The following is a 26,445-nucleotide window of genomic DNA, read 5'->3' on the forward strand; positions in this document are numbered from 1 at the left end:
GGCAGAGCTCAGATTCAAACCCAGGCCATCTGGCTCCCACACCTTGTCCTAACCACTGCTCTTTTCTGCTTCTTACGTAACAAGAAAAAGCAAAAGCCCAGAACAATATACTGAGCATTTCCTACAGGCACCTCGATTTGTATATAAATGCACAGAAAAAAAGCCTAGCCAGGCTTCATGCCAAAGTGGCAAGCTACCTTGGGATACCGGTCAAAGCAGCCTTGGGTCCTACTCCTTCTAAACAAGAACTGCATTCATGCAGTATTTATATAAAATGTTAAATATAGGGCGCCTGGGTGGCTCAGTGGTTAAGCGACTGCCTTTGGCTCAGGTCATGATCCTGGAGTCCCTGGATCGAGTCCTGCATCGGGCTCCCTGCTCAGCAGGGCGTCTGCTTCTCCCTCTGACCCTCCCCCCTCTCATGTGCTCTCTCTCATTCTCTCTCTCTCAAATAAATAAAATATTTTTTTTTAAAATGTTAAATATAAACAAGGTTGAAATTTTAAAACAATAGAAAGGCAAGTCAGCGGCCCAGCCGCTCCTGGCAGTTACCAGAAAGGAGCTATTGACTAAGAGCCCAGAATTTCCCAGGAAGCCCCCCGCTCCCTCACAAACAGGCTGTCACAGACTCGAGCCTTAACTTTTAAAAAAGGTTTATTACTTCAACAGTGAATTATTTTTAAAAGATGATAAACTTCACTTCTCTTGCAGTAGAAAAGAGGCAGAGGCTTGCCCCAGAGTGGGAGTCACGGGTGGATGGGTCTCCCACCCGACCGAACCAGACCCCAGACCGATGGGGCTGGGCTTCCGCACCTCTGCCGCCGCGGCACCTAAAAGCTGAGGGCCCTCCTGGTGGGCAGCCTGGGGCGGAGCCTCCCACCACCCCCACCAGGGAGCAGCCGGCTCAGTATACAGGAGGATGTCAGTTTAGGCTGGAGGAAAGGGGCCCCAGGCACCCAAGCCTGGTCCCCATGCAGACTTCAGGGAGATCAACGTCTGCTTGGGGAATGAGGAGACAGTCGGAGCAGGCTCGAGATGCATCTGGAGCTCACACTGTTTGCTGAGGCCCGTGTGAAGGCGCCTCGCCCCCAGCCCAGATGGACGTACAGGGCCAAAGCTCCAGGTCTGGGCTGGTCGGGGCAGCCCCCTGCCCACACGGCTTTGGCACAAGAAGTCTGTGTTCCCGGGCTGGATTTGGGGACAGTAGCCGGCCCCTCAGAGTAGAAGGCCTGTCCTACATGACCGAGCCACCAATCGGGGACTGCAGGATTTCGTGACTGGTGGAGAGGGCGCTGGGGGGGAGGTGGTGTCCGGAGCCCAGGCCCCCTGGCTGAACAGGTCAGGCCAGGCTCACTCAAGGGAGGGGACCCAGTGCCCACAGCACTGCGGGTCACTTGGACAGAAGGTTCCAGACAGTCCTTGTTGATGAGGCTCTCCCTGAGTCTCCTCAGCAGCAGCTCATCCCTGAGTGTGCCTGCACACGCCTGTGGACTCGTGCGTGTACACGTGCTGGGGGGTGTGCAGTGTGTGGACACGCGTGTGGCAGCTGGGGGGCTCAGACTTCAGGACCGGTGGGCTGTCCGCTGAGAGAGTCCTGAAGAAGCGGGGTGTAGGGGCCGGGGAGCAGGTCTGGCTGAGTGGCCACGCTGGGCTGGCTCGTGGCATCTCCGGGACCCTGTGGAGGAAGACAGGAGCTGGATCACTGAGCCCTGTCAGGGAGCACTGCCCGCGTCCCCAGCCCCGCCCTTGGCCCTGCACCCACTTCCTCCAGTGAGAGACAACCCCCTCCACATCAGCAACACCCATTAGCCAAACTCGAGATGAGGAAAAGCTGGAGTGACGTACAGACCCCTGAAATGCAATTACGAGGGCCTCCTCTCTCATTACACGCCATCTTGCCCTGCCCTCACCCCATTTCAGAGGTGGGAAAACCGAGGCCCAAGGGGACTTGCCGAATACAGTGAGAAGGAGCCCAGGCCTTATCTGCAATACTGTGAACACCAAAACTGGAAACCACCTAAATGTCCACCGACAGGAGAATGCATTTTTAAAATAGCATCACAAGATGGCACTGAACCTGGACAGCTTTCACAAACCCGGACCTGTGGAGGGGAAAAGCCAGCTGCGGAGTGACCCATGAGAATTGTTTTAATCATCTATTGTTCCTGGATATATTTATACAGACTTGGAGGGGGAAAGCCCACACACCAAATTCCTGGCAATGACCTGCCTCTGGGGTAAAAGGTGAAACAGAACAGAATGTTCGAAATTAATGTTGTTGAGTCTGGGTGACAGGGAAAAGCAGATGCTGTAATTTACCTACTTTTTTTTTTTTTTTTAAGTTTCTCAACCGAGCTGTTAAAGACAGGATGGATGATAAGGACTGATGGGGCGGGGTGCTCTTCATCCCTCTGAGCCCTCTGCCTTCCTTCCCCTGAAGGTGCCCACTTGCAACCCCAAGGGCTTGCTTCTCCAGATGGTGAAGAGAATCAAAACCCCCACTCTAGGCAGCACAGAGGGAAGGGAAGGGTTGCACTCTGGCCTCAATCCCTCTGAGACAGGTCTAAGGCTTCCAGGATTGAGCCCATTCAAGCCAGGGGCAGAAATGGGGGGGTGCGGAGAGGCCAGGCCAGAGTGAGACCAGCCCCCCCCCCACCGAACACCACCACAGAGAAGCAGCATGGGACACCTAGGGGTGGCCAGAACCTCAGCAACGTGACCCTAAGAGCCACAACTTAAGAAAGACTTGCTCAGAAGTAAAAAGGGAAACTAGTCCCAGACTGAAAAGACCCCTGGTCTATCCCAAGGAAGACACATGTAACAAATCCCCAAGGAACCAGAACATGAACCAGATTCCTCCTCTTCCTGTCCCCCTTCCACTTTTGTTTAGCTGAGGAATGAGGACTTAGAATGGGAGAGAAATTAATGAGAAGGTAGGAAAGGTCCTGGAACATTTCCCTGAAGGGCTTCTGTGTACAGTTGTCCAAGATGTTCACTGCACAAGGGCACCTAGCCAAGGGGACTGCAAATGGGCTGTCATGTTCCATTTGCCAAACCCTATGCCCTAGAGCTGGCCAGGTCTGCACAGAGTGGCTTTCTTATCAACCCAAAAATACTCTTGTGGGGTAGTGCAGGCCCCGTTTCCTGCTTTCTCTGAAGCAAGAGAGCCCCTCAAGACTACTCCCCTGCCCAGATGCAAGGCAAGATGTGGGGCCTCCCCCAGGGACCCACACTGAGGCTCCAGCACAGGCTGGAGACCAACATGCAGGGATTCTAGGTCTCCAGGACCACTGGTCACTTCCCAGGTGCCCGCCCCCCAAACCAAAGCCTACAGGACATTACAGGACACTGCGTTCCCCAAGCACACATGACTGGGGTAAGGGGCAGCGTCATCTGGTGTGGAGGCTGAGCTGCCTTCCAGAAGGCAGGGCAGTAGAATCGCTAAGTCAAAAACTTCCCTAGTAACTTGAAAGTTGGATTCTGTGGGTAAAATAAAGAGGAGACCCCAGTTTTGTTTTTGTCTTATTGGGGGGGGTGGCATGACATGCTGGCTGTGTCCCTGGCAGCCCAGGGCTCTGACCTCCCAACCACCACCCCTATCTGTGCTAAAAGGGAATAACGCCCTTCTCTATTCCTGAGGACCCCACCCCTGCTCCCTGAGAATGCCAAGCAAGTTTCCACAGAAGGGAATTGTGGCTAGAAGGGGGCAGGGGTGCCCGTGAAGCCAAACTGAACACAATAAGGGATCCCAGAGGGATTCTGGGGAGACACGGAAGGAAAGAGAGACGAGTCTCCAGCTAGGATACCCTGTTCCCGAGCCCGGGGACTGTGTCCTCAAGGAGGGCATCCTGTGCACGCTCAGCCCTGATGTGCTCATGCCCCACCCTCCTACTCCCCAGTTGGCAGGAGGAGCCGTCCCCCCCCCAGAGCCTGGCTGCGGACACAGCTGTCCCTCCCTCCTCGCAGGGCTGGCAGCTCCCGTGCCCACGACTTTGCATTTTCTATTTTATTTCTGCCTCCTGCCCTGGCAATCGAAGAAAAGTGGAGGCAGCCAACTAGCCCCAAAGAGCAGGGCTGCTGCCTCGCCCTCGCTCTGTGGCTCTTGAGAAACCTACTTAAACCCAAGCAGGCTCGGCCCCAGAAGCTCGAGGGGGCGGCACATTTTTGAGAAACCAAGGTAACAGCTATTTATCAGAGGTACAACCGTAGAGCGACTCACCCCTGCCCGACCCCAAACTCCAGGGCCCAGGGCTCCGCCGGCCGCATCCCCAAGCAGGACTTAGGCTCTCCCAGGACCTCAGACCTAATGGAACCCGGCCAAGAAGGTGAACTCCCACAGGCACAAGCCTGCTTCTCCTGAAGGTAGTTGCCAGATAAAATCGGGGCATCCAGTTAAATCTGAATGTCAGGTAAATAACTGAGTTTTCAGCATACACACATCCCAGTAACTGCACGGAACACACCTACCCTAAAATTTATTCATTGTTTACCTGACATTCAAACTTAACTGGGCATCCTTTTGTTGTTGTTTCTTGGGGGCAGGGGGTTGTTGATCTGTGTGTCTTTGCTCTGTCTGGCAAACCTACCCTCAGGCTGAATCCTGGTATTCAGCTGGTGCTCAGTTGATGCTTAAATTCTCTTTTTCTTGGTCAGTCATCCCAGATTTATTGATTTATTTATTTAATTTGGGTTTGCAGGGCTTTTTTGTTTTGTTTCAGTTTGTTTTTTTTAGAGAGAGCACGCATGAGCGGGGATGGGTGATGGAATGGCGGAGGAAAGGGGCAGAGGGAGAGGGAGAGAGAGAATCCTAAGCAGGCCCCATGCCCAGCACGGAGTCTGACATGGGGCTCGATCTCAGGACCCTGAGATCATGACCTGAGCCAAAATCAAGAATTGGACGCTCATCCGACTGAGCCCCCCAGGCACCCTCATCCCAGATTTATTTAGACTCCTGTTTCTCAAACACTGGATCATCTACATTAGAATCCCCTTGGGGGTGTCCATTAAAATACGGATTCCTGGGCTCCATCCATGATTCTACTCCAGAGGGTCCAGAAGGATGTCCAGGGGTCCGCACTTGGAGCCACCTTTCCCAGAGGTGTCTCCCGCACCAGAGGTATGAGAAGCAGCTGCCTCGAACCTGAGCCTAGCTTTTCTAAGACAGCCTGGCAAGTAAGACCTCAGTCCACACGGCACCATCGCCCTCCGTCTCCTGCCACGCCTGGGGCCAAAGCAACCGCCATTAGCTCCGAATGCCAAAATACACAAGCACGACTTTTCAGTCTGTAGACACTCCAGGTGAAGTTCAGGCTGAAGACATGTGTAAGATCCAAAGTGTTTCAAGGGACGGGGAGGGGAGGGGGGGCGCGCCGCGTTACCTGGTACCCACCTACAGTCTTGCTTCTTGCAGCACAGTCCCCTTGGGAGCTGATGTCATCAGGGATTCAGAATAGGCCTGAATGGCCTCCTTATCCTTTGAGCCCTTTTTACTACTACTCCAAAATAAATAGCATTTCTCCTAGAAGATAACCAAGCTAATTTATAGTTGATGCTGCAGCCAAAGACAAAAGGTTGACACGCTTCTTCAATTTTTGGAAAGCAAAGAGCAGGGTGGTAAGTCCAACAACCGTTAACACCTGGAGATGTGCAGATCTGGGGAGTGGGTGCCCCCTCACCAGACAGAAATGCCTTCGGGAAACACGCTCGGTCCGCCAGACGAGCCACGCGGGAAAGGGTCTGCCCACTTGAACGTCTAGGCTTTGGGCGGGAACCAAGGTGGGGAGATGGGCCACCGTGGGCAAGGCGCACTGGGCCAAGGACCAGCGGGCCGAGCAGGTGGCATTTTAAAATGGGCCAGAAACAGACGTTTCTGTTGAAAAGGCTTGCTATTTGAAAGGAATGACTTAAGAAGAAAAATTTCTGGGAAATTAAAATATGTTGAGTTCATCAGCATACGATTTTTTTCTTAAATCAGGACAAATAACATAAAAATATGTGAGGCCTAACCCCTGCTAAGCTCCCCCTGCAAAAAAAAAAAAAAATATGTCACGGAATAAATTTCCACCATGTGGCCTCCAGGGCCGCCTGTGGTGGGGGAGTCTCAGCCGCATCCTCGGTGGAAACAGGCATCCTTGTTGGGTCTGGGGACCGCACACTGACCTGGGGGTGAGGCCTGGAGGGAAGGGGTCCTAGCCAGCCATTTCACATGGGTTTCCTCACTCTCCTTCCCCCTCCTGCTCCTGATGGACACTCAGGAGAGAGACAGAGGAGACAGAAGATGGGGAGGCGGCCCTGGCCTCCTCCCCTGGGCCAGCCCCTCACCAGCCAGTCCCCAGGATCCCCTGCCTGTGGCGGTGGAAACGCCCAAGGAGGGATCCTCAGGCTGGGAGCCTTGGCTTCTAGTCCCTTCCGCCCTCCCAGCATAAATCAGTCAAAGAACTATAGGGAGTTCCCTTGTGCTCCCTGGAGAGCCAGCCAGTCCCGCTCAGTCCAGCAGGCTGGTTACACCCATCGATCACCAGGAGCTCAAACACCAGAGTGGTGGAGTGGTGAGAGCTCACGAGCCCTGGCACCCTCTCACCAGGGCAAACCTTTCCCCCTACAGGATGGGGAATTTGGAAGGCAAATCCGGTTAAGGGGCTGAAACTCAAGTTAAGAGCCCGGGAAGGTTTATCGTTGCCCCAGCAAGCAAGCAAGCAGGCACGCAAGCTGCCCCCAAGAAAGAGGAGAAAGCAGAAGAGCCGTGTACCGACACTGAAGCAAGAAATCAGGCGCCGTGGGGGCCCAAGGGCCCTCCGACATGCCTCGCCCATCCCTGCCTCGGGGCCTTTGTACTGGCCATGCCTTCTCCGGGAGCACTCCTGTGAGTGTGTGCTGAGTGTCTCATCAGCATTCACCTCGAAGCCTAAAACCTACCTCTTCAGAGAAGCCTCTCCTGACTCTCCATAGGTGTCCCCAACCCTCTTAAATGCTATGCTGTCCAGTCCAGGACCACATATGGCTGTTAAGCCTTTAAAATGGGGTGAGTCCAAATCAAGACCTGCTGTAAGTATAAAATACACGCTGGATTTCGGAGACTTAACATGAAAAAATAATGGAAAATACAGTTATATTTATATTTTTTATATTGATTACATGTTGATGTGGTCATATTTTGGACCCATCTGGGTGAAACAAAATATATGATTAAAATTAATTTTTTTTTTACTTAATGTGGCTATTAGAAAATGTAAATTTAAAATCACACCCACGGCTCACGTATTTCTACTGGACAGCACTAACATCGTCTGTCATGTTTTCTATCATCTTTATCATCAGCAAAATTACGTTTTCTGTTTACTCGGTTTTCATCCATCTCTCTAACTAGAATGCCACGGTCCCCCAGAGCAGGGCACGTGTCTGTCTTGGTCGCGACTATCTGCCCTGTGCCTGACAGAGCCCGGCACCCAGCAGGTGCTGACTTGATGAACAAGCCATTCAAGTACCACGTCTCATTACCCAAAGCCCACAGGCAGCCCCCCCCAGGGAGGGTCCCCAGGCCACCCAGGATCGGCAGAGGAGTGGCAATGTGAGAGACAATAGAGATAAGCACGCAGTGACAGCTCCCTGCCCCGGGCAGAGACGTGGGACCGCTGCCCAAGGTGGGCTCCAGGCTGAGGGTGTCCGCGGAGGCGACTGGAGGGACACCCAGGGGACCCCATGCCCCACCTTCCCCCAGCAGGCAAGCAATGGGCTGTTCAGACCAGGCCTCGCTCTGGCCACCACCTACTTGGCTCCGGATCTGGTGGATGATGGGGATGAGCAGCAGGATGCAGCCCAGCGCGAGGAGGACGTACTGGGCGTAGTGCAGCACACTGGGCATCAACACCAGCTGGGTGTAGAAGGTCTGCAGGGGCTCACCTTCCATCGCCCCGCTCTGTGGATGGAGAACGACAAACGAATGGGCTGGCGCCACACTCGGCAGGCCTGGGGCTCGGATGCTGCCCCATGCCACATCCCCGTCCCTCACCCCGTCCTCATCTCAAGACCACAGGCCAGAGCTTGTGAGGGAGCCTGCGAGGGGGGGGGGGGGGGGGGGGGGGGGGGCCCGCACATGACGGGACTACATTTCCCAGACTCCCTTGCAGCTGGGCAAGGCCACGTGATCCCATCTGGCCAATGGGATGTGGGCCCAGTATGCTACAACTTCCTGCCTGGCCCATGGACACCTGCCCCGGATCCTCTCCACGTGGGTCCCAATTCCTGGAACGGGCAGGGTTCTGCGGATCTGGAGGAGGGCGGGCGGGACTATGGGACAGCAGGAGCCTGGGTGTCCCTGAATGACCGCGAGGAGCGGAGCTCCGCCTCCCACAACCCGCCCAGACTGTGACGTGAGCCGGCTGTCGGTTCGGACGTTAGCTCTGCGTGACTGAAAACGGCCTGGCCAGAAGGAACCCCGAAACGCCAGGAGGAAAGAACGTCCACGTGAAAAGCTGACACCCGGAGAAGCAAGTTCCCTTCTCTCCGGAGAAGTGCTCAAGTGCGTTTGGAAAATTACACCCTGGGCCAGGGCTGCACAGTTTCATGCGGCTTCTGCCTCCCTCAGCTCAAGTGATCCCATCAGGCAGGCGGACAACTGATAGGGGGTGCTTGGCCTGTGACTGCTCGACATCCCACATTCCAGCTACCAGCCCGCCCCCCACCCTCCACAAACAGCCCCCCGCCTCCAGAGCCCACACTGGCTGCTGCCTGGAGTCCCAGACACGGCGCCCAAGGGCACCAGGAGCAACGCGAGGCAGCCTCACCTCTTCGAACCACACCAACGGCAGGACCACGGGCTGGATCTTCCCCGTTTGTCTGGAAATAAGCGAGACAAAGCAAGTGAGAAGTTTTTGTCTGGGTGTTTTATGTAAGGCGGCTTCGGACATGTGATCCTAAGCTCCAGGGTCAAGAGGGATTTGATGTTGCAACAACCGGATTGGTGCAGGCTTGAGTAATGGGTATTTCCTGGTGGGGAGCAACCTGACAATCCGATCATATCTTTTTGAATTAAAAACTCACATCTCCTATAAGGTGGGGGCTGCCAGTGACCTGGCTGATGGTCATCTGTTCCTTTTAGAAACAAAACCCCAGATTTATTCGGGATGGCAATGCACCCGGCTAACTAACAATAGATTTTATGCTCACCTCCTGCTTTCCTTTGGAGAGTCTGGAATCTGGGTCCATGCCAGACAGAGGCTGCCTACGTGACCAGGCCCCCAATAAACATGCTGGCACTGAATCTCTAACGGGCTTCCCTGGTAGAAAACACTTCACACGTATTGTCACAACTCATTGCTGGAGGAATTAAGGGCATCCTGTGTGCCTCTCTGGGGAGAGGGCTCTGGAAGCTTCTGCCTGGCTCCCCCAGACTTCACCCCATGCACCTTTTCCTTTGCTGACTTTATTTGAATCCTACCTCTGTAATAAAAGCACAAGTATGACAACGTGCTGGGTCCTGTGAGTCTTCCCACTGAAGCAGGGAACCTAAGAGTGGTCTTGGGGACCCCTTACTAGCTAACTGTGTGACCTCGGGCCCGCTACCTACCCTCTCTGTGTCTCCTCTGTAAAGTGGGGGTTACACAGGCACTCCTCATGGGGCTCTACTGCTTTAAATGCAATAACATGAGCAAGGTGCTTGGAGGAACACCCACCACCATATAGAAAAAGCTCCGGGTCTGTTACTGTTGTCACTGTTAAATCCTAGCAAACAAATGGATGAAAATATTCTGCAGCTATCTGTGGAAGTGGGGGGAGGCTTGGGTCTGCTTAAAGAAGGCACAGCTGGACAGAGAAATGGAACGCACTAGGGGGACAGAACCAAAGTCGGCACAAAAAGCCAAAATCCCTCAATCACCAGTCTTAACAATCTCTCGGGCCACCCGCTAAGAAGAGTATTGTGCAGTGAAATGAATTTACACAGCATTACCTACAGAGGAGAGACACAGAAAACACTAGAGGAATACAATAGAAGGTCCACGTTGGCCTCTTTTATCTGAGTTTGTAAGGACAGATGTAAATTAAATGCAAATAGCGTGCAACTCTGCTGCCTTTATCTTGTGAGCACGCAAGTTCCCCGGACAAGCCACAGTTAAACAGCTCCGCTCGCAGGCCGCTGTGTCTCTGGCCTTTTCACACACCCACTGCCCACTGGCCCTCGGGGATAGCACGAAGCACCGCTGTTAGACCAGCTCCCTCGAGGCCACTGCTCCAGCCGAAGGGGAGGTCAGACAGCTGCGAAGCCCCGTTCTGAACAGACGGGGACAGAGGCCCAGAGAGGTCAGGGCAGAGGTCCGGGGTCACCAACAGGCAGAAACCAACGGCCCAAGTGTACTGCTAGCTTGAGCAGCATTTGCCAAGAATTCAAATTCATTGCCAACAAGTGAAAATTAAGAGAGCCCCTGTTAAAATCCAGATTTTGAAAAATGCATTTGAAAACGCATCAGATGGGGCCACAGCAGGCATGAGCTCCCCGGGGCGGGGCAGGGGCTGGTCCTCGGCCCCCATCCCTACCCGGCCTGCCCAGCTTTGCCTAGTCACCTCCCGCCACTCCTGCCCCCCCGTGAAGTGACGTGGGCCCCAGAGCCCGAGGCTGGTGGGCGGCAGGCCATTTCACCACCCCCAGATCCTCCCAGAGCAAACCCTCTGACAGCCTCACAATGCACAGATAAAAGCCAGGGTGGGAGCAAGGGAGGGAGTGTGTTCTTTCCGGCTGAAAGGCATGTTACAAAGCTGAAGAGATGCTGACATTCCTGCAGCCCAGAACTCTTCCTAGGGGAATTTTTTCTTTTTAATGAAACTATTTCAAATATGCTAAAAAAAAAAAAAAAACGAGAACCCAGCCGCTACCCTAACGACTAAATCAGTGCACCCTCTCGCCAAGCTCCATCACGACACCGCGTTCTGACAAGAGCTGGTGAGGACGTGGAGGCTGGAACGTTCCCACATCGCTGGCAGGAAGGTCAACGAGGCAGCTGCTGGACAAAACAGTCCAGTGGTCCCTCCAACGCCCAATCGTGGACTTGCTGACTGAGCCAGCAATTATGCTCCAAGGTATCTACCCCAAAGAAATGAAAGCACGCATCCACACAGAGATCTATGCTGTACATCTAGATTAGATCTATATCTGATCTAGATTAGATGCACTAATCTATGCGTGGTCATGGCGGCATCACTGAAGGATGGCCAAAACCGAGAAAAACCCAAATGTCCATCAATGGATAAATAAAACCTGCCCAGTGCACACAATGGACTGTGATTCGGCCCTAAAGAGGAAGAAGCAGTGACATCTGCTAGAGCGTGGGTGAGCCTTGCAAACATGATGCCGAGTGAGAGAAGCTGGACACAAAAGGCCACACACACCGTGCAAGATCCTCTTTACAGGAAGGGTCCAGAACAGGCAAATCCACGGAGACAGCAAACAGATGAGCGGTCGCCAGGGGCTGGGGGAGGGGGACGCGGAGTGACTGCTAACGGGGACGCGGTGTCTTTGGGGGTGATGGCTGCATAACTCTGCGAATACGCTACAAATCACCGAATTGTACCTTTTAAAAGGGTGAGTTTTACGGTAGGTGAATTACATCTCAGTAAGGCCATTATTCAAAACAAACAACAACAAGAAAATCAGGGCTTAAAAAAAAATGTCTTCCATAAAGCGAGGAGTCACACTTTAAAATGCTGTTTGGTACGTTTCCGTGGTCCAATCCTTGCTTGCCAGGATTTAATTTTTTTTTTTTTTTCCAATTTTCTGTCAAGTGGGAAACTGCTCGGATGGAAGAGTCTGGCGAATTTGGGGGACAGATGTTGAGAGGCAAAACCAGGATTCCGGGGCAGGGAACAGACTCCACATCCAGTAGGACCGTCTCCCTCCCCACCTGCCGGTCCCTGGGGAGGTCACTGCAGTCCCCCCATCCCCGGGATCTGGGCCCCGGCTCCCAGAGCCACTCACCCGATGCCTTTGATAGCCTTGATATAGAGGCTCAGCTGCAATTTCACGGAGCAGTTCATGGGGATCCCGGTGACCTGGGGAATGAAGCACAGAGAGGGGCCTGGGCTTGCTGGAGCCCCTGGTCCTGCCCCAGAGGGTGGGCACGGGGGCTCCCCCTCCACGGGCTCTGAGCCCTTCTGGGCAAACACCACGCGTCCCCAGATACAGTACATTCTGTATTCATCATCCCTCCCCCATCCTCCAAGCTAAACAAAATAGATTTGCATTGTGGAAAAAGTCACTCTCCTCACACTTTTCCTGTCTCAAACCTAATGATAGTTTTCCCTCGTGTTTAATTTTCTTTTTCTCGAGAACTTTTTAATTTCCAAATATGAGGTAGTGACAGGAAACTTCCTTTGTTGCAGAAACCACCTTTTTTTTTTCTTTTTTTTTTTTTTTTAAGTAGTAAGTAAATGGCAGGAGAGGGGACACACGTGCATGACCAAACTCAGGGAGGGAGCTCCAGAAGTGCAAAGGAACCGGGCTTGAGGTCAGGGGGCCACGGCCACTGCCTCTCCACTGAGGCCTGTTTCCTCATCTGCAAAAGGGGCTGGTTCCCCCCATGTCCCGGAGCTTCTGCAGCGCAAAACGAGGCACGCGAGACAGCCACACTCAGGGCCATCGACGCTTGTGTGGTTATCACGTACATCAGTGGTAAAGGGCGTTATCTTCCGTGATAAGCAGGCCTTGCGGGCCCCAGTTGCCCAGAGGGACAGGGCAAAGGCCGGGCACCTGACATGGGGGAGAGCTTGAACCCGAGAAGCCGGCGGGATGGGAGGGAGTCCACCCGTGTGCGGAAAAGTGATAACAAAGCAGGCCCGAGGCTGTCCTCCTCAGAGAGGCCTGTGGGCCAGACTGGCCGCTGGCTGGCGTCTGGGAACCTGGATTTCGGGAGGGCCCCCCCTCGACTCCCGAACTGATAAGCGGGGCTCACTGCGCCTGGACTGTTTGTACAAACGTGATTTATGCTGACCACCAGCTTTCCTGCGGGGAGTCTGGAAGTTTGGTAGGTACCAGGCAGAGGGTGCCGGTGTGAGTGGCCCCCAGTGAACACCCAGGGTGCTGAGTCTCTAATGGGCTTCCCTGGGAGATGACACAGCTCATTGCTGGGTGAATTCAGTGTGTCCTGTGTGGCCTCCCTGGGAGAAGGCCCTGTGCCTGGCTCCCCTCGGCTTTACCCCCTGTGCCTCTTCCCTTTGTGGATGGTGCTTTGTGTCCTTTGTAATCCATCCCAGCCGGGATTTCCATCATATGCGGAGCCCTGGGAGTCCTCCTAGCAAATCATCAAACTTGGGGGTGGCCTCAGAGACCCTGACATAACCTGCCACCCCCACCCCTGCTTTCTAGAACAGCCTCTCTAGTCTGGGGTCTCCACCCGGGCCACTTCCTTCCCCAGGAAATTTATTTCCTTCCCTCCTTGGCCCGCTCCTCCAGGGCTGTCAGGCCTCTTCTCTGTGGGCAAAACCCCACCCGTTCCCAGCACCCCACAGAACAAAAACATGGACCTGTGAGCACACTCCTTTTCCCACACCCTTCCTGCTTTCAGGGCCGGAAGAGTAGCCACCACGAAAGCAGTCCCCACAGGTATTCTGTTCTCGGGGCTAATGCAGCCCAGGCAGTAAACGGGTCCCAAGCTCTTCCTCCCCAAAAGTACCCGAATCAGCAACCAAAAACCGAAAGGCCACTTCCCTTCCCTGCGTGCCTCCAGCTGACCTGAAACAACAGAAGTAGAGCCAGTTCCTACTGTGGCCACTACAAGACACCTGCTGACATCTGTCTGGTCCCCCAATCTTGGCCACTTGTTCCTCAGCATGGGGGGGGGGGGGCGGAGCCATGCACTTGAATGAAAGTCCCCCGTGAGAACAGAGATCATGTCCTTGCCAGATTCCCCAGAAGCAGCAGAGAGAGAGGCAGTAAAAAAAAAAACGAACGAGGGGCGCCTGGGTGGCTCAGTCGGTTGAGTGTTGATTTTGGCTCAGGTCATGATCTCAGGGTTGTGGGATCCCCACGCTGGGCACCCTGCTCAGTGGAGAGTCTGCTGGAGATTCTTTCCCTCTGCCCCTCCCACCCTACTCTCTCTCAGATAAATAAACAAATCTTTAATAAATAAATAAATAAATGAACTAAAAAAGAAGAAGGTGGATAACCCTGTTAGCTTTAAAACAAAAAATTCTTAAAAACTGGTTAAAATGTTAAGACAACATGGAAAAGCCTTAACACTTCTAGCGATAAAGAATGAACTTAATATGGAACACACAATATATTAATATTAATTGCTATCAATTTAATTAATTAGTATCAACCTCATTAAAATTAACTAGATCTTAGCCCGTGTTTGAATTCAGCTTTGTTCTTTACTTACTCTCGGTCATTTATCAAGCTCATACCTACTGAGATGCTAGGGTCTCTGGGCTAAATGCTGGAATCTAAGCAACGAACAAGACAGAAGGGACCTTTCCTCTGTGCAGTCAACAATCCCATTTACGAGTTATCATGTGACCTGTCTGGACCACAGCTTCCCCATCTGCACAATGGGAGTAGCAGTGCTCACCCCCCAGATCACTGTGAGTGTGTACTGAGTTACCACGTGTGAAAGTATCGAGCTCATGCCGGCACCATAATGAGTGTGTGACCAATATCTGCTGGATGTGAAGTGTGTGAGGTCACCGTCAACTTAACTAGCCTGGGTTTTTAGTGAAAAGAGAGAGGAGGGGATGGTGGAGTGCCAGGGGCCGGTGGGGTCGAGTCAGGAGCTCAGAAAATCTGAGTACACAGAAAAACGACGTGGAACGTCAAAGAGCTCTGAAAAAGGCCTGCGGGCAAGACCATGAGCGTCCACTCAGGCAACAGAAACCCGTAGGATTTTTTAATCAACAGCAAAGGCCACCGAGTCCAAACGGGCACATTTTACAGTGGCAGAGATACGAAAAGATAAGACAACCAGGTGAAGACAGGCCCGCGGGAGGACTACGTGCGTGGGTCTGCCACCTTCTTATTTGCCACCTGCAGACAGAATGTCACAGAGGACAAATTCCCCAGAACCCAATTTATTTGCAAGATGTCACAGGCTCTTGTCGGGACCTAAAGATCTTTATGATACATTGGTACAGCCAGAGGGCTCCTCTGGCTAATTTGCAGACTGATAATTCTAATTAATTTACTGTCTTATGGTCCTTTTATAAAGACGATTCCCTTGTAAAGAGATTATGATCTCCTTCAACTATGGAGTCAGGGCAAAGTAGGGACCTCTGATGACTTGCTACTCTAGAAGCTGTTGATGCCAAGGAAAGCCAGGCTTCCTATCACCCCCGCCCTGGAATAGCTCAGTGCCTGACAGGGGCAGGAGAGGGGAGCAGAGAGAAGGGGGCCAAGGAGGCACCAATGGGAAATGCCCCACTACCCCCCACAGGTTCACAGGCAGGGGCTCACCGGGTGGACGTCCAGGAATAAGGAATGCTCCTCTTGGTTGGGGTGAAGGCCAAGCACCGCCTCTGCCAGCACCGGGTCGGCGTTGTAGAAGTGAGGGTGGGAGAGAAACAAGGGTGCATCTAGAAGGCGGGCGGGGGGAGAGGGGGTCGTCAGACAAGGGAGAGCACGGGCACATCCAGAGGCCTGCGTCGTGCCAGGCCCAGGGCGATGCACAGATGACGGAGCAGGCCCACAGCCTGCAGAGCACCCAAATGATGACACGATGCAAACAACAATACCTAGACAGAGAGAAGTCCTTCATCCAGTCTGTAAATGTCTACCAAGTGCCCAAGAGACACCAGGCACTGGGAAGGGACAAGCTCTGTGCCGGCAGGAGTGGTCATGTGGGAGCTGCTGATTCGGGTGGGGGAGATCACAGGAAGGAAGGGAAGATGGTTAAACTATGCCAGGCAGGGAAGGCCAGGGAACGGCATTCCAGGTGGAAGGTTTGGCAGAAGCAAAGGTGGGGAGATGGGGAAATGCACAGTGCACGTGGAGCAGACAGTACGTGGAGGCGAATTATGGGAGTTGAGGATACAAAGGTAAGTCGAGGCCAGATCTGAACTTGGGCGGGGGAGGGGCATCTTGATGGCCAAGCCAAGCAGTCCGGACTGTCTTCTGCAGGCAATGCGGCAGCTGTCAGAGATGCTGAGGTGTGCACACCTGCGGCCAGGTCTCCCTATCATCCACGGGAAGGGAGAAGACACACCTGCTTTGCTCCTTCTCTCCCAGCAGCCGCTCTGCAGGATGGATGCCAGCGAGTGTGAACAGGGGCTGACTCAGGCCCCTCTGTGTGAGAAATTCACACCCAGAAACATGAGGCCGAACCTCTCCATCAACTGACCGAGCAAGGCAAATGCCAGCGCATCCTCATGTGCTCAGGACCACGAACAACAGGCCTGATGGACAATGAGTTAACAAGGAAAAGAATGAGCCTCTCTCAAAAATCCATAAGGATCCAGAACAGGCAAATACTAGAGACCAAACACCGCACATTGTGCTAGCCAGGGGCTAGGGGACGGGAGATGCTAACAGGGAGTGACTGCTAACAGGTATGGGGTCTCCTTCTGAAAGGATCAGAATGTTCTAGAACTAGACAGAGACGGTGGGTGCACAACATTGTCAATGTACTCAATGCCACTCAACTGTATATTTTTAAATGCTTAAGTCTACATTATGTGAACTGTACTTCAAAACAAAAAAGAAAAAAAGAAAAATGACAACAAAACACACAAGGTTTCCTTCCCTAAAACCAACAGCACGTCCACCACCTGCCAGGTGACCGGCATCCATGTTATGTATGTCTGGCAGCCTCAAATCTAGATTCTTTCCACTTTTCTTGGCAAAACCAAACACTGGTTTGAAATAAAAGCTGGGATCCCATTGCCTCCTGATTTCATCTTTCCTGGAGTACTTTTACATTGCCTTCATTTTTCTTGACATTGATTCATTCAGCCAAGTACCGCTTCAGTTTTGGCACACCTGGGTCCCCCTGCACGATTATATAATGTGCTTCTCTGACCCAAATGCCATTGCTTTATTTAAATAGCTGTATTTTAAAGTGGAGCTTTCTAGCTGAGCTGTAACCGGCATAGCTTGCCACAACAAGACACTGAATATAGAAATAAATACAATGGAGACCACAGAAGTTGAACATTCTAACTAGATATCACTGCCCGCACAGACCTTTGAGTCCCAGACCCGCTCTTTTCGGTTAAAAGGAAAGATAGGGGCGCCTGGCTGGCTCAGTCGGTGGAGTGTGCGGCTCTTGATCTTGGTGTTGTAGGTTCAAGCCACACGTTGGGTATAGAGATTATTTAAAAATAAAAATCTTTTGAGACGCCTGGGTGGCTCAGTCGGTTAAGCATCTGCCTTCAGCTCAGGTCATGATCCTGGGGTCCTGGGATCGAGACCCGCATCGGGCTCCCTGCTCAGCGGGGAGCCTGCTTCTCCCTCTTCCCCTCCCCCTGCTTGTGCTCTCTCTCTCTCTCTGACAAATAAATAAATAAAATCTTTCAAAAATATAAATAAAAAAATAAAAATCTTTTAAAAAGAAAGATAGATGGGTGCTGGAAAGGTCTCTTAGCATCAACAGAGACTCTTTCCTGGGGTTAACTGGAAGGAGGGCAATGGAATGGGAAAACAGAAGCCCTCTCTCCCAAGTCAGTCAATGTCATTTAAAGCCACCTCCTAGACCTTTGAAGTTACCTTGAGCACCCCCAGGGACAATGTCCTACAATTTGGAAAACCTCCTTTCCCATCCTCCCATTTCTGCTGTGAAAGGAGACTACCAGAGCGAACACGAGGACCCCCGTGTTTACTGAGACCCTCAGTAAGGGTGGTGGTCACCACATCAGGCCCTCAAAGGTGGCAAATCTCCAAGGAGCCCCAGTGTGCCTCCCAGGCCGGAGGCACCTGAAGTGGGTCAGACCAATGTCCATCACCTGACCCTTGCTTCAGACAGTAAGCACGCCTGTCGCTTGTTCTTTTAACAGCAAGCACATATGCATGCATTCCTCTCTATTTCATTTCCAAACAGCATGGGTAATAAGTGGTCATTAATTTATAGCTTTATGGCACGCCCAACCAGATCTAATTGCCCAGGGTCACCACAGATTATGATGAAGAGGTCCGTCGAGCAAATCTGAGGGCCTTGAGCAGCACAAAGTTTGAGAAGCAAGAGTCCTCCAGGTCCAAGAAATCTTCAAGGCCCTAAAAGGGAAATGTATGGTATTCCTTATCTTCAGACAAAAGGTCACAGACCTGCGGACGCAGGTGCACTGAAGGACGGGACAGGACCATTCCCGGCAGCACTACGGTAATGCTCAAAAGACAGGAACTCGGCTGCCCGTGAATGGCAAAGAGGTAAGCAGACTAAGGTGTGTTCCCACCAAGGCACACTATACAGCAAAAACAGCCCCAGGGCGGACGGACCTCACCAATGCAATAAAGGGTGGAAGAGACCAGAAAGAGAGAAAAAAGGAGCGCACGCTGTATGATTCTTTTCACATAAAGACCAAAGGCAGGCAAAGCTGTGCTGCTGGACATGAGGCCGGGGCCTGGGAGGGGCCCTGGGGGTGTCTGGGGCCACTCCTATCCCGGTTCTCGATCCAGGTGCTGGTGACAGGGACGTGGGCCCCTTGTGGAATTTCAAACTGCACGTGTCCTTTGGACACCCCTCCATACATGTGTTTAGTTCCACGTAAAAGAAAAAATATTTTCTACATAATTATTTGAAAATTCCTTTGCACTTTTTGGGGCGCCTGGGTGGGGCAGTTGGTCGAGCAATGGACTCTTGGTTTCGGCTCAGGTCATGATCTCAGGGTTGCAGGATCGAGACCCACGTCGGGCTCTGTGCCGAGCGCAGAGTCTGCTCGTAACTCTCTCTCCCCCTCCCTCTGCCCCTCCCCTCCCTTCTTGCTCTAAAATAGATAAATAAATCTTTAGAAGATAAATAAAAATAAAACTCCCCCTCACTTTTGAGGTTGTTTTGGCAGATGTGCTAAGATGAGGCAGAGCAAACCTCATCCCTGGCCCTCTGAAGTAGATGGACATGGAGCTTGCACCTGCTTGGCACCCACTCTTTCTTCTGGAACCCACACCCCAACTCTGGAACCTGCCATGCCAGGGCTAGCCCCACCCACGGAATCAGGGGCGGAGTGTGTGACACGGCCTGGCCAATCAGCATCACCCTGGGCCACGGTGATTGGTCCACAGCTGGCCATGGGATGCCAGACAAACCAATCAGAGTGAACCGTGGGGCACCTGCTGGAGTCCCAGGTGAGCCCCTCCCGCAGGAACCCCGGGAGGGGAAGAGGGGAGCCGTGGAGCCAGAGCGGAGAGCCTGCCTGGCAGCGAAGCCAGCCCGGAAGAAAACTGAGCTGGCACCTGGAGTGAGAAGCAGCTTCCCACAACAGCTGAGCTCTGGAGCCGTGCCTAATACAAGAATCTACTCTGGAACTTTACATCACGCAAACCAGGGCATGCCCTTCAGGGCTTAGGCTGTGGCAGCTCTCTCCCCTGGCCCAGCAACAGAAGCACACAGCCAGGCAGGTCTCTGCACCGTCATCCCATCCTGCAAGCAGAAATTCCCAGAGACCCCAGGGAGGGGAGAATTAAATAGAGGGCAAGGACAGGTGGGTCATACAAAGCCATGACAGGGAGGGCACTTCCAGGCCCCAGCTCCAAACCCTTCACCTACAGAACACCCCATTCCACCTGAGCTTGGGGAGTCGTCCAGCCTGACAGTCTGTCCCCCCAGCCCTGCTGCAAACTACCCCTCTCGAATCCCCATCTCCAGCTGGACATATGGCTTCAGCCAAACAGGCCCCCAGAAGGCAAGACCCAGTCGACTGAACAGTGGCTTCTCGTCCTATCCACCGTGTGACCTCGGGCATGTCCAGCCTTGAGCCTCAATTTCCTAAGTGCAGGGTACACCCACACACCCATACATTCAAATACTACATACTGGGCACAATTCTAGCAGCTGAGGACAGAGCCCTGCCAACAGCATTTACAGTCTGGGAGAAGACACAGACAATAAATAAGTAAAACAAAATACGCAGTCAGCGATTTCGAGGAGTGATGGGCACCAAGAACACAATAAAGGGGGAAATGAGAGAAGCTGGCAGGGGTGGAAGGGGGGGAGGGGGGAAGAAGGGACAACTTTAGTAAGGGAAATCAGAGCAGGCCTCCTGGAGGAGGTGGCCCCAGAATAGATCAAAAGGCAGGGAGGGAATGAGCCACACAGATCCACATGGATATCTGGGGAAAGAACTCTCAAGGCAGGGTGAACAGTGGATGCAAAGGCCCTGAGGTGGGACCAAACTTGATATACTCTCGAAACAGGGAGGTCGTGGGGCTGAAAACTAGTTAGTGGGGGAAGTACAGAAAGAAATGATATTGGAGAGGCCGGCACAGGCCAGATCCTGCAGAGCACTGAGACCACGCTGAGGGCTTCACTGTACGTGCATGGGGAGCCGTGAGAACTTTGAAGCAAAGACCTTTCCACCCTGATGAAGATGCCCTCCTTCTGCGCTGGCCATCCCATACAGAAGTCACTAGGCACATGTGGGTGCTGCTCATTTGAAATGTGGCCAGTGTGACTAAGACACTGCCTTTTAATTGGATTGCATTCAAACCAGTTTTAATTTACATGGTCCCCCAGGGCCAGTGGTGACCGCACTGGACAGTCTGGGGAACAGCTGGTGTGGAGGGTGACGGCAATGTCACAGGGGGGCCAACGGGAGGGGCCGGGACCACCAGGAGGCGGGGTAAAGGGAGGGAGGAAGGACTGCCTTCCTTTGCAGGCAGAGCTGGTGGGCTTGCTGATACGCTGGGTGAGGGCCAGGGGAGGGCCCTGGGGGTGACAGTCAAGCGCTCAAATCGAGCAACCGAGGCGGACATCCTGGGGACAGGCACGGAGCTTCAAGCCACGAAGCCAGAGGCCACGGCCAGCACCACGGCGCACACCCCACCCCGCAACCCCACCCCGCCCAACCAGATTTTATGGAACGACCAGACCGTTGGCCGCTTCCTTCCCTCCCAACGGGGAACAGGCCCTTCCCACGAAGCCGCATCCTCAAGGTGCGGCAGGCAGAATGGGGCCCTCCCCAAAGGTGGCCGCATCCCAGTCTGCAGGGCCTGTGAAAACGTCTGGTCCCACGGCAACGGGGAAGGAAGGCTGCAGGTGGTATGAAAGCTGCTCAGCTGGCTTTAAAATAGGGAGCGTGGCCTGGATTATCCTGGGGGGGAGGCGGGGGGGGGGGCGGATATAGTCTCCGGGGTCTTTAAACTAGAAGGGGGAAGCGGGAGAGATGAGGCCACGGAGGTGGGATCAGAGAGATGGGGTGTTGCTGGCGGTGCGGCCGGGAGCCACGGACTTCTGATGGCCGTAGGAAGGCAAACACACGGACCTCCCCTCGAGCCTCCAGAGAGGAACACAGCCCGCCGTCGCCTGGCCCCTAGGCCTGTGTGGGACTTCGGAACTGTTTAAGATAATACACATCTATGCCGCTCTAAGCCACTAAGGTTATGGGAATTCATGACAACGGCAAGTCATCTACACAGCATTTTTTTTTCTTTTCAAACTCTTTCTGCTGCCCTCCTTCTCTCTGGCCTAATGGGATTATGAAGAGTAAAGAGGCCAGAGATTAGGCAGACCGCGGAGGGACAGAGCAGCGCGTCCTCACGCCCGCCCTCCCACCGGAGATGGCACGTACTGAATCTGCAGGTGCTGATGTTCTGAATTCCAGACTCCAGGCACGGGCAGAAGCCCTGGTTGGGCGGGTAGACAGAGCCGTTGGCAAATAAGGTGCTGGGGGCCACGAAGCGATAGGTGGGAATGCCTTCAAACGTCCCCGACTCCTTGTAGATGAGGGTCATGGACCTGCGGGGGACAGACAGGGGGAAGGGAGGATGACACCCGGAACGTGGTGGCTAGACCGGTCCTGCTGAAGGAAACCCCAGCTGAGCCACTTCTCCCCACGGGCACTGCCAGCCCCCGGAGCCCAGCAGCCACCGTCTCTCTCTCTCCCCGGGAACCGCAACAGCCTGCTAATTGCTCTCCCTGCGTCCCCGCCCACGCCCATCTGTTCTCTGCAAGCAGACGGTGCTCTAAAACAAGAACAGAGTATATCATGTGCCCACTTAAAACTGCAATTGCTCCCAGTCTCATTTATAACAAAATCCATCAACCTCATCATGGCCCAACAGCTTCTATGAGGTCCAGCCCCTGCTTGCCCTTTATTGCACCCCACGGGCCTCCCGGCGATTGCTCAGACGCGCTCCCTCCTGCCCCTGGGCCTTTGTATCTGCTGCCCCGTCTGCCCTTCCCTCGATGTTCACACATCTGACTGCAGTTCTTCACAACAGTGGTGACTCGGCGGTCACCTCTCCGCAGGCTGCAGCAGCGCGCCCCCCACCCGATTCACCCTGCTGTATTTCTCAAAGGCCCTTCTACGCTCGAACTTGGACTTGGGACTACAACTGTGCGGCCCCCGCTGTCGCACACGGCTCCAGAGCCCTTGGACGGGGCGCGTGTGGGTGGGACGTGCTGTCAGCGCAAAATACATTCCAGATTCCTACAACTGGATACCAAAAAAATGTGAAACAGCTCAGTAACATGGGACACTGTTTACACACCAAAACGGTAATATTTTGGATACGGGGAGTCAAGTAAAACCTATCATTAAAATTAATGTCACCTACTTCTTGTTGCTTTTTTTAACGCAGCCACTTGAAAGATTGCAAACGGGGACGGGCACCGCGTTGGGAGCGGACAGCACGGGCCCAGACAATAGCGTTACGCGGCTGGTGATGATAACATGGTTGCGCAAGAGAACATCCTTGTTTTCAGAAAACACCCACTGAAGCATGGAGAAGGCCGGGGACAGGGCCGTGGGGCCAAAGAGAAGCCGTTCCCAAACCTGAGTGAAATGGTGCCCTCTTGCTACTCTGCTCTGGGTTGAAGTATCTCATTTTTAAAAAGTGAACGCACACACAGCACGGGCACTTCGGGCCCTTCGACACTGCCCTGCGGGTGGGTCTGCGTGAGTCCCCACGGCAGGACAGAGGCTCCGGGGGACCGGGACTGCGCCCATGCCCTCCCTGCCATGTCCGCAGCGCCTGACACAGCCGGCCACCAGAGGTCTGCTGGGAAGGCAGACGAGTCCGAGTTCACACCAGTGAATCCCCAACTAAAGGACTTTTCCAGAATGGCTGGAATGGAGCCGAGTGCCGGCAGCACCCGGAGGCGGGCTCTAGGGTCCACGGTCTAGTCTCACCTGCGCTGGGGCCCCTAGAATCCGTCAGCCCCAAGCAAGCCTCTGAGGCCACGCTCCGGAGCCTTCAGCAGTTGCACGAGAGGCATCTAGAGGTCTCAGCATCCAAGTGGACATGAGGGCAGCCGGACAGATGCCCCAGGGAGCCCAGGCTTGCTTGATTCCCAGCCCCCCATGACCCGATGATTTCCTGCCTGCCACCAGCACGCCAAGCACTGTGCTGCCAGGGGCCTCTCTGGGCCCTGCCAAAGCAGCGTGAGGAGTTTGGCTCTTCATGGTGTAACCGAGGAGAATTCAGGACAGTGCCAAGGGCCAACAAAGACACAAAGAGCCAAACTGCTTCCCAAGCGCACGCCAAAAGCCACTCGATTAGGCTGTGAGCGTCCACAAAGCCGATTTCCGCTGCCCAAGAGGCCCAGAAGGCCCCAGAACGTCCCAGCCATTACCGGCAGGCCTCAGGACTGTAGAATTCCAGCGAGGTCTCAGGAGTCATGAACGGCGCCCACATCTGTCCCGAGGTCCCATTGATCATGTTGCACTGATCAGAATGCCAAAACTTGACCTGCGGGGAAGCATTCAGACCCGGCCTTTAGTTCAGCAACGGCTCTCAGAAATGCCCTCTCGGGTGCTGTACACCCAGCTTGGGGTGGCGACTGCACGGGCCGGGGCCCCCAGGCTGAATGCCACCACTCAGCTCCAGAAGCCAGTCCCCTCAGAGAGATGGCCCGGCAGGGTGGGGCACCCGGACAGCCAGAGAGCATCGGCGACAGCTGCCCACTCGCTGACGAGGATCCCTGAGCGTGCAGGTTTGCTGGGCACTCAGTGACTTCGTCTGCAAAATCACCCCCACCACCAAGGGACACTGTGAGCAGGGGAGGAGGGAGGTGGAACACTAGCATCCTCATCTCTCAGAGAGGAAGTCAGCAGACACTTCCTAAAAACAGTTAAAGGGACGAGGCAGCATGGGAAATAAACTATTTAAAATCATAAGAAAACACGGACTTCTCCCTTTCTGTGCCACCCCTCCCCCCACCCCCTGCCGGGCCATCGGAGCGAGTTCTATTATGTGCACAAGTGTATTTGTGCAGTTAAAGAACAAGCCAGGGAAGTCAGAGAGTCTCCACTGGGAATGGTTACTGCCGGCTGCAAATGGGGATGTGGCCACCCTGAGCACGGATGGGGGTGTCACTGAGCCCCAGAGCCCAGGTCTTGGCAGCAGTCACCATGGTGAGCACTGGGGAGGTGTGAGCAGCCCCATGCACGGCTCACTCCGGTCCAAGCACAACGAGAAAAAGCAACTAAGGTGGAAAAAAGCAGGCTGCAGAACCACACACGTAATATGATTTCATCGTGTTCAAAGCAGCAGCAAACCCACCATGTTTCTATGCACACACATGGGCGTGGAGTGGACAGAAGTGGACAGGAAGGCCATAGCAACACTGCCCACCATGGGTGCCCTCTGTGCTCCAAGGACCAGGGGGGCTGGTGTGGGAGGTGGTGCAAAGGGCACTTGAGATCTGTCTCTATTGTTTTTTTATGTGAATGTCTTCCTGTGTTTCTAGGGTGGTTTTTGTTTTGTTTTGTTTTTCTCAGGAATATCTTTTAATGCAATGGGTGGTTATATCATCAGTGTAGTATTTTTGAAGTGTTTTCGTAAATTAAGAACAAAAGGAAAGAAATCACTCACTTCCTGGTATACACTAGGTGCTAAATAAGTAGAGTTTCGGGCGCCTGGGTGGCTCAGTTGGTTAAGCGACTGCCTTCGGCTCAGGTCATGATCCTGGAGTCCCTGGATCGAGTCCCGCATCGGGCTCCCTGCTCAGCAGGGAGTCTGCTTCTCCCTCTGACCCTCCCCCCTCTCATGTGCTTGCTCTCTCTCAAATAAATAAATAAAATCTTTAAAAAAAAAAAAAAAAATAAATAAATAAATAAATAAATAAATAAGTAGAGTTTCCATTCCCCACCCACCGATCAGGAACCAAGAGCCAGTTGAGCCTTGACCACAGGTAGAACCCCCGATTCCAAGAGCTTCTCCATCACAGATGTGACCACCTTCCTGAGTTGCAAGAGAGACAAGGTGTGCAGCCCGGGTGGCCCCCCCGCCACTCCTGCCCAGCCCCCATGCAAGAGGGCCACCGCCCTTGCCCTCACCTTGCTGAGTCCGTTCCACTTGTTCACGAGGTGGATCCTGCTGAAGTCTTTGACCCCCGTGAACACGGTGAAGAGCCCAGAATCGGAGTTGTTCAGCTGTGGACAATGACAGAGACCAGCATCTTTAAGCCTCAGGACAGGGGCAAAGGCCCACCCGTTTACTTAGAGGCCACTCCCCGCTTCACCCAGAGGACAGGGGCCTCGATACCTTGTTCACCGCTGCATCCCCAGTGCCTGGGGACCAAGAGGAGGAGGGCTTTCTAGAAGGGGCACTCCCTTGATGACAGCGTCCCTCCTAGAAAGGGTCCCACCTTCCCTTCCTGACTCAAGGAGAGTCGGCTTCTCCTCCCAGATGAATAGCAGAATGACCCCCTCGCCCCAACTGAAAATGAAGTATGGTCATGTGACCTCTCCAATCAACGAAAAAGAAGCAGATGGGGCATGCCACTTCCGGATGGAAGCTTTAGGAGCTAGTGCATGCACAAGTCACCGTGCTTTCTGCCGCTCCATAGGGGTCGTGGAAGTGTTTATCAAGCTGCTGCCTCCCTCAGCCTGGGTCCCTGAGTGACCAAAAAGAGCAGAGGGCCCACTGGTCACCCACACTGACATGGCATACAAACAAGGAATCAACTCACTGTTTCAAGCCACTGACATTCTGGGGCTGCTTGTTACACAGCATGACCTGGTCTATCCTAACCCATACAGGACCCAGTGCTTACTGAGCATTTTCTGGATCGGAAGCCCCAGGCTTTGGCACTCTGAGGTTCTTTCCTAGAGACAGATGCCTAATTCACAGCAAAGACACGCAAAGCATACAAACCGCGGGGCGAAATCTAGAAGTACCGTGTTCCCCCGAGGAAGCTGAGTAATGGAAAACACACTGAGAACTCAATAGGGTTGTGTCCCAGATGAATGGCTAAATTGATTACTGACTAGTTAGGCAAACAGGCTCCAGAGCAGGGCCCAGTCCAAAGCCCTGCTCTGGCCTGTTAATATCTGTGTCATGTCACCTGTCCATTCTGAGCTTCATGAGCTGGGACC

At 53.6% G+C, this 26,445-nt stretch overlaps 1 protein-coding gene across 2 annotated transcripts in view; it reads right to left on the reverse strand.

Annotated features, from left to right (window-relative positions):
- Window positions 1-650: 650 nt before the first annotated feature.
- SCARB1 (scavenger receptor class B member 1) overlaps window positions 651-26,445 on the reverse strand; it is a 72,441-nt gene continuing 46,646 nt past the window's right edge. Inside the window, exons 5-13 of one of the 2 annotated variants that reach the window (XM_032431366.1) lie at window positions 25,405-25,500; window positions 23,700-23,815; window positions 21,694-21,860; window positions 15,434-15,552; window positions 11,966-12,039; window positions 8,784-8,835; window positions 7,769-7,915; window positions 5,390-5,518; window positions 651-1,675 (exon numbers count right to left, since the gene is read on the reverse strand). In XM_032431366.1, coding sequence (XP_032287257.1) covers window positions 5,390-5,518; window positions 7,769-7,915; window positions 8,784-8,835; window positions 11,966-12,039; window positions 15,434-15,552; window positions 21,694-21,860; window positions 23,700-23,815; window positions 25,405-25,500 — 900 coding nt within the window. In that variant the 3' untranslated portion in view covers window positions 651-1,675. The remainder of the gene's footprint in view (window positions 1,676-5,389; window positions 5,519-7,768; window positions 7,916-8,783; window positions 8,836-11,965; window positions 12,040-15,433; window positions 15,553-21,693; window positions 21,861-23,699; window positions 23,816-25,404; window positions 25,501-26,445) is intronic. The other variant, XM_032431368.1, reaches the window with a different exon arrangement.

This window comes from Phoca vitulina, unplaced genomic scaffold (genome assembly GCF_004348235.1).
Source record: "Phoca vitulina isolate PV1807 unplaced genomic scaffold, GSC_HSeal_1.0 scaffold46, whole genome shotgun sequence".
NCBI lineage: Eukaryota > Metazoa > Chordata > Mammalia > Carnivora > Phocidae > Phoca > Phoca vitulina.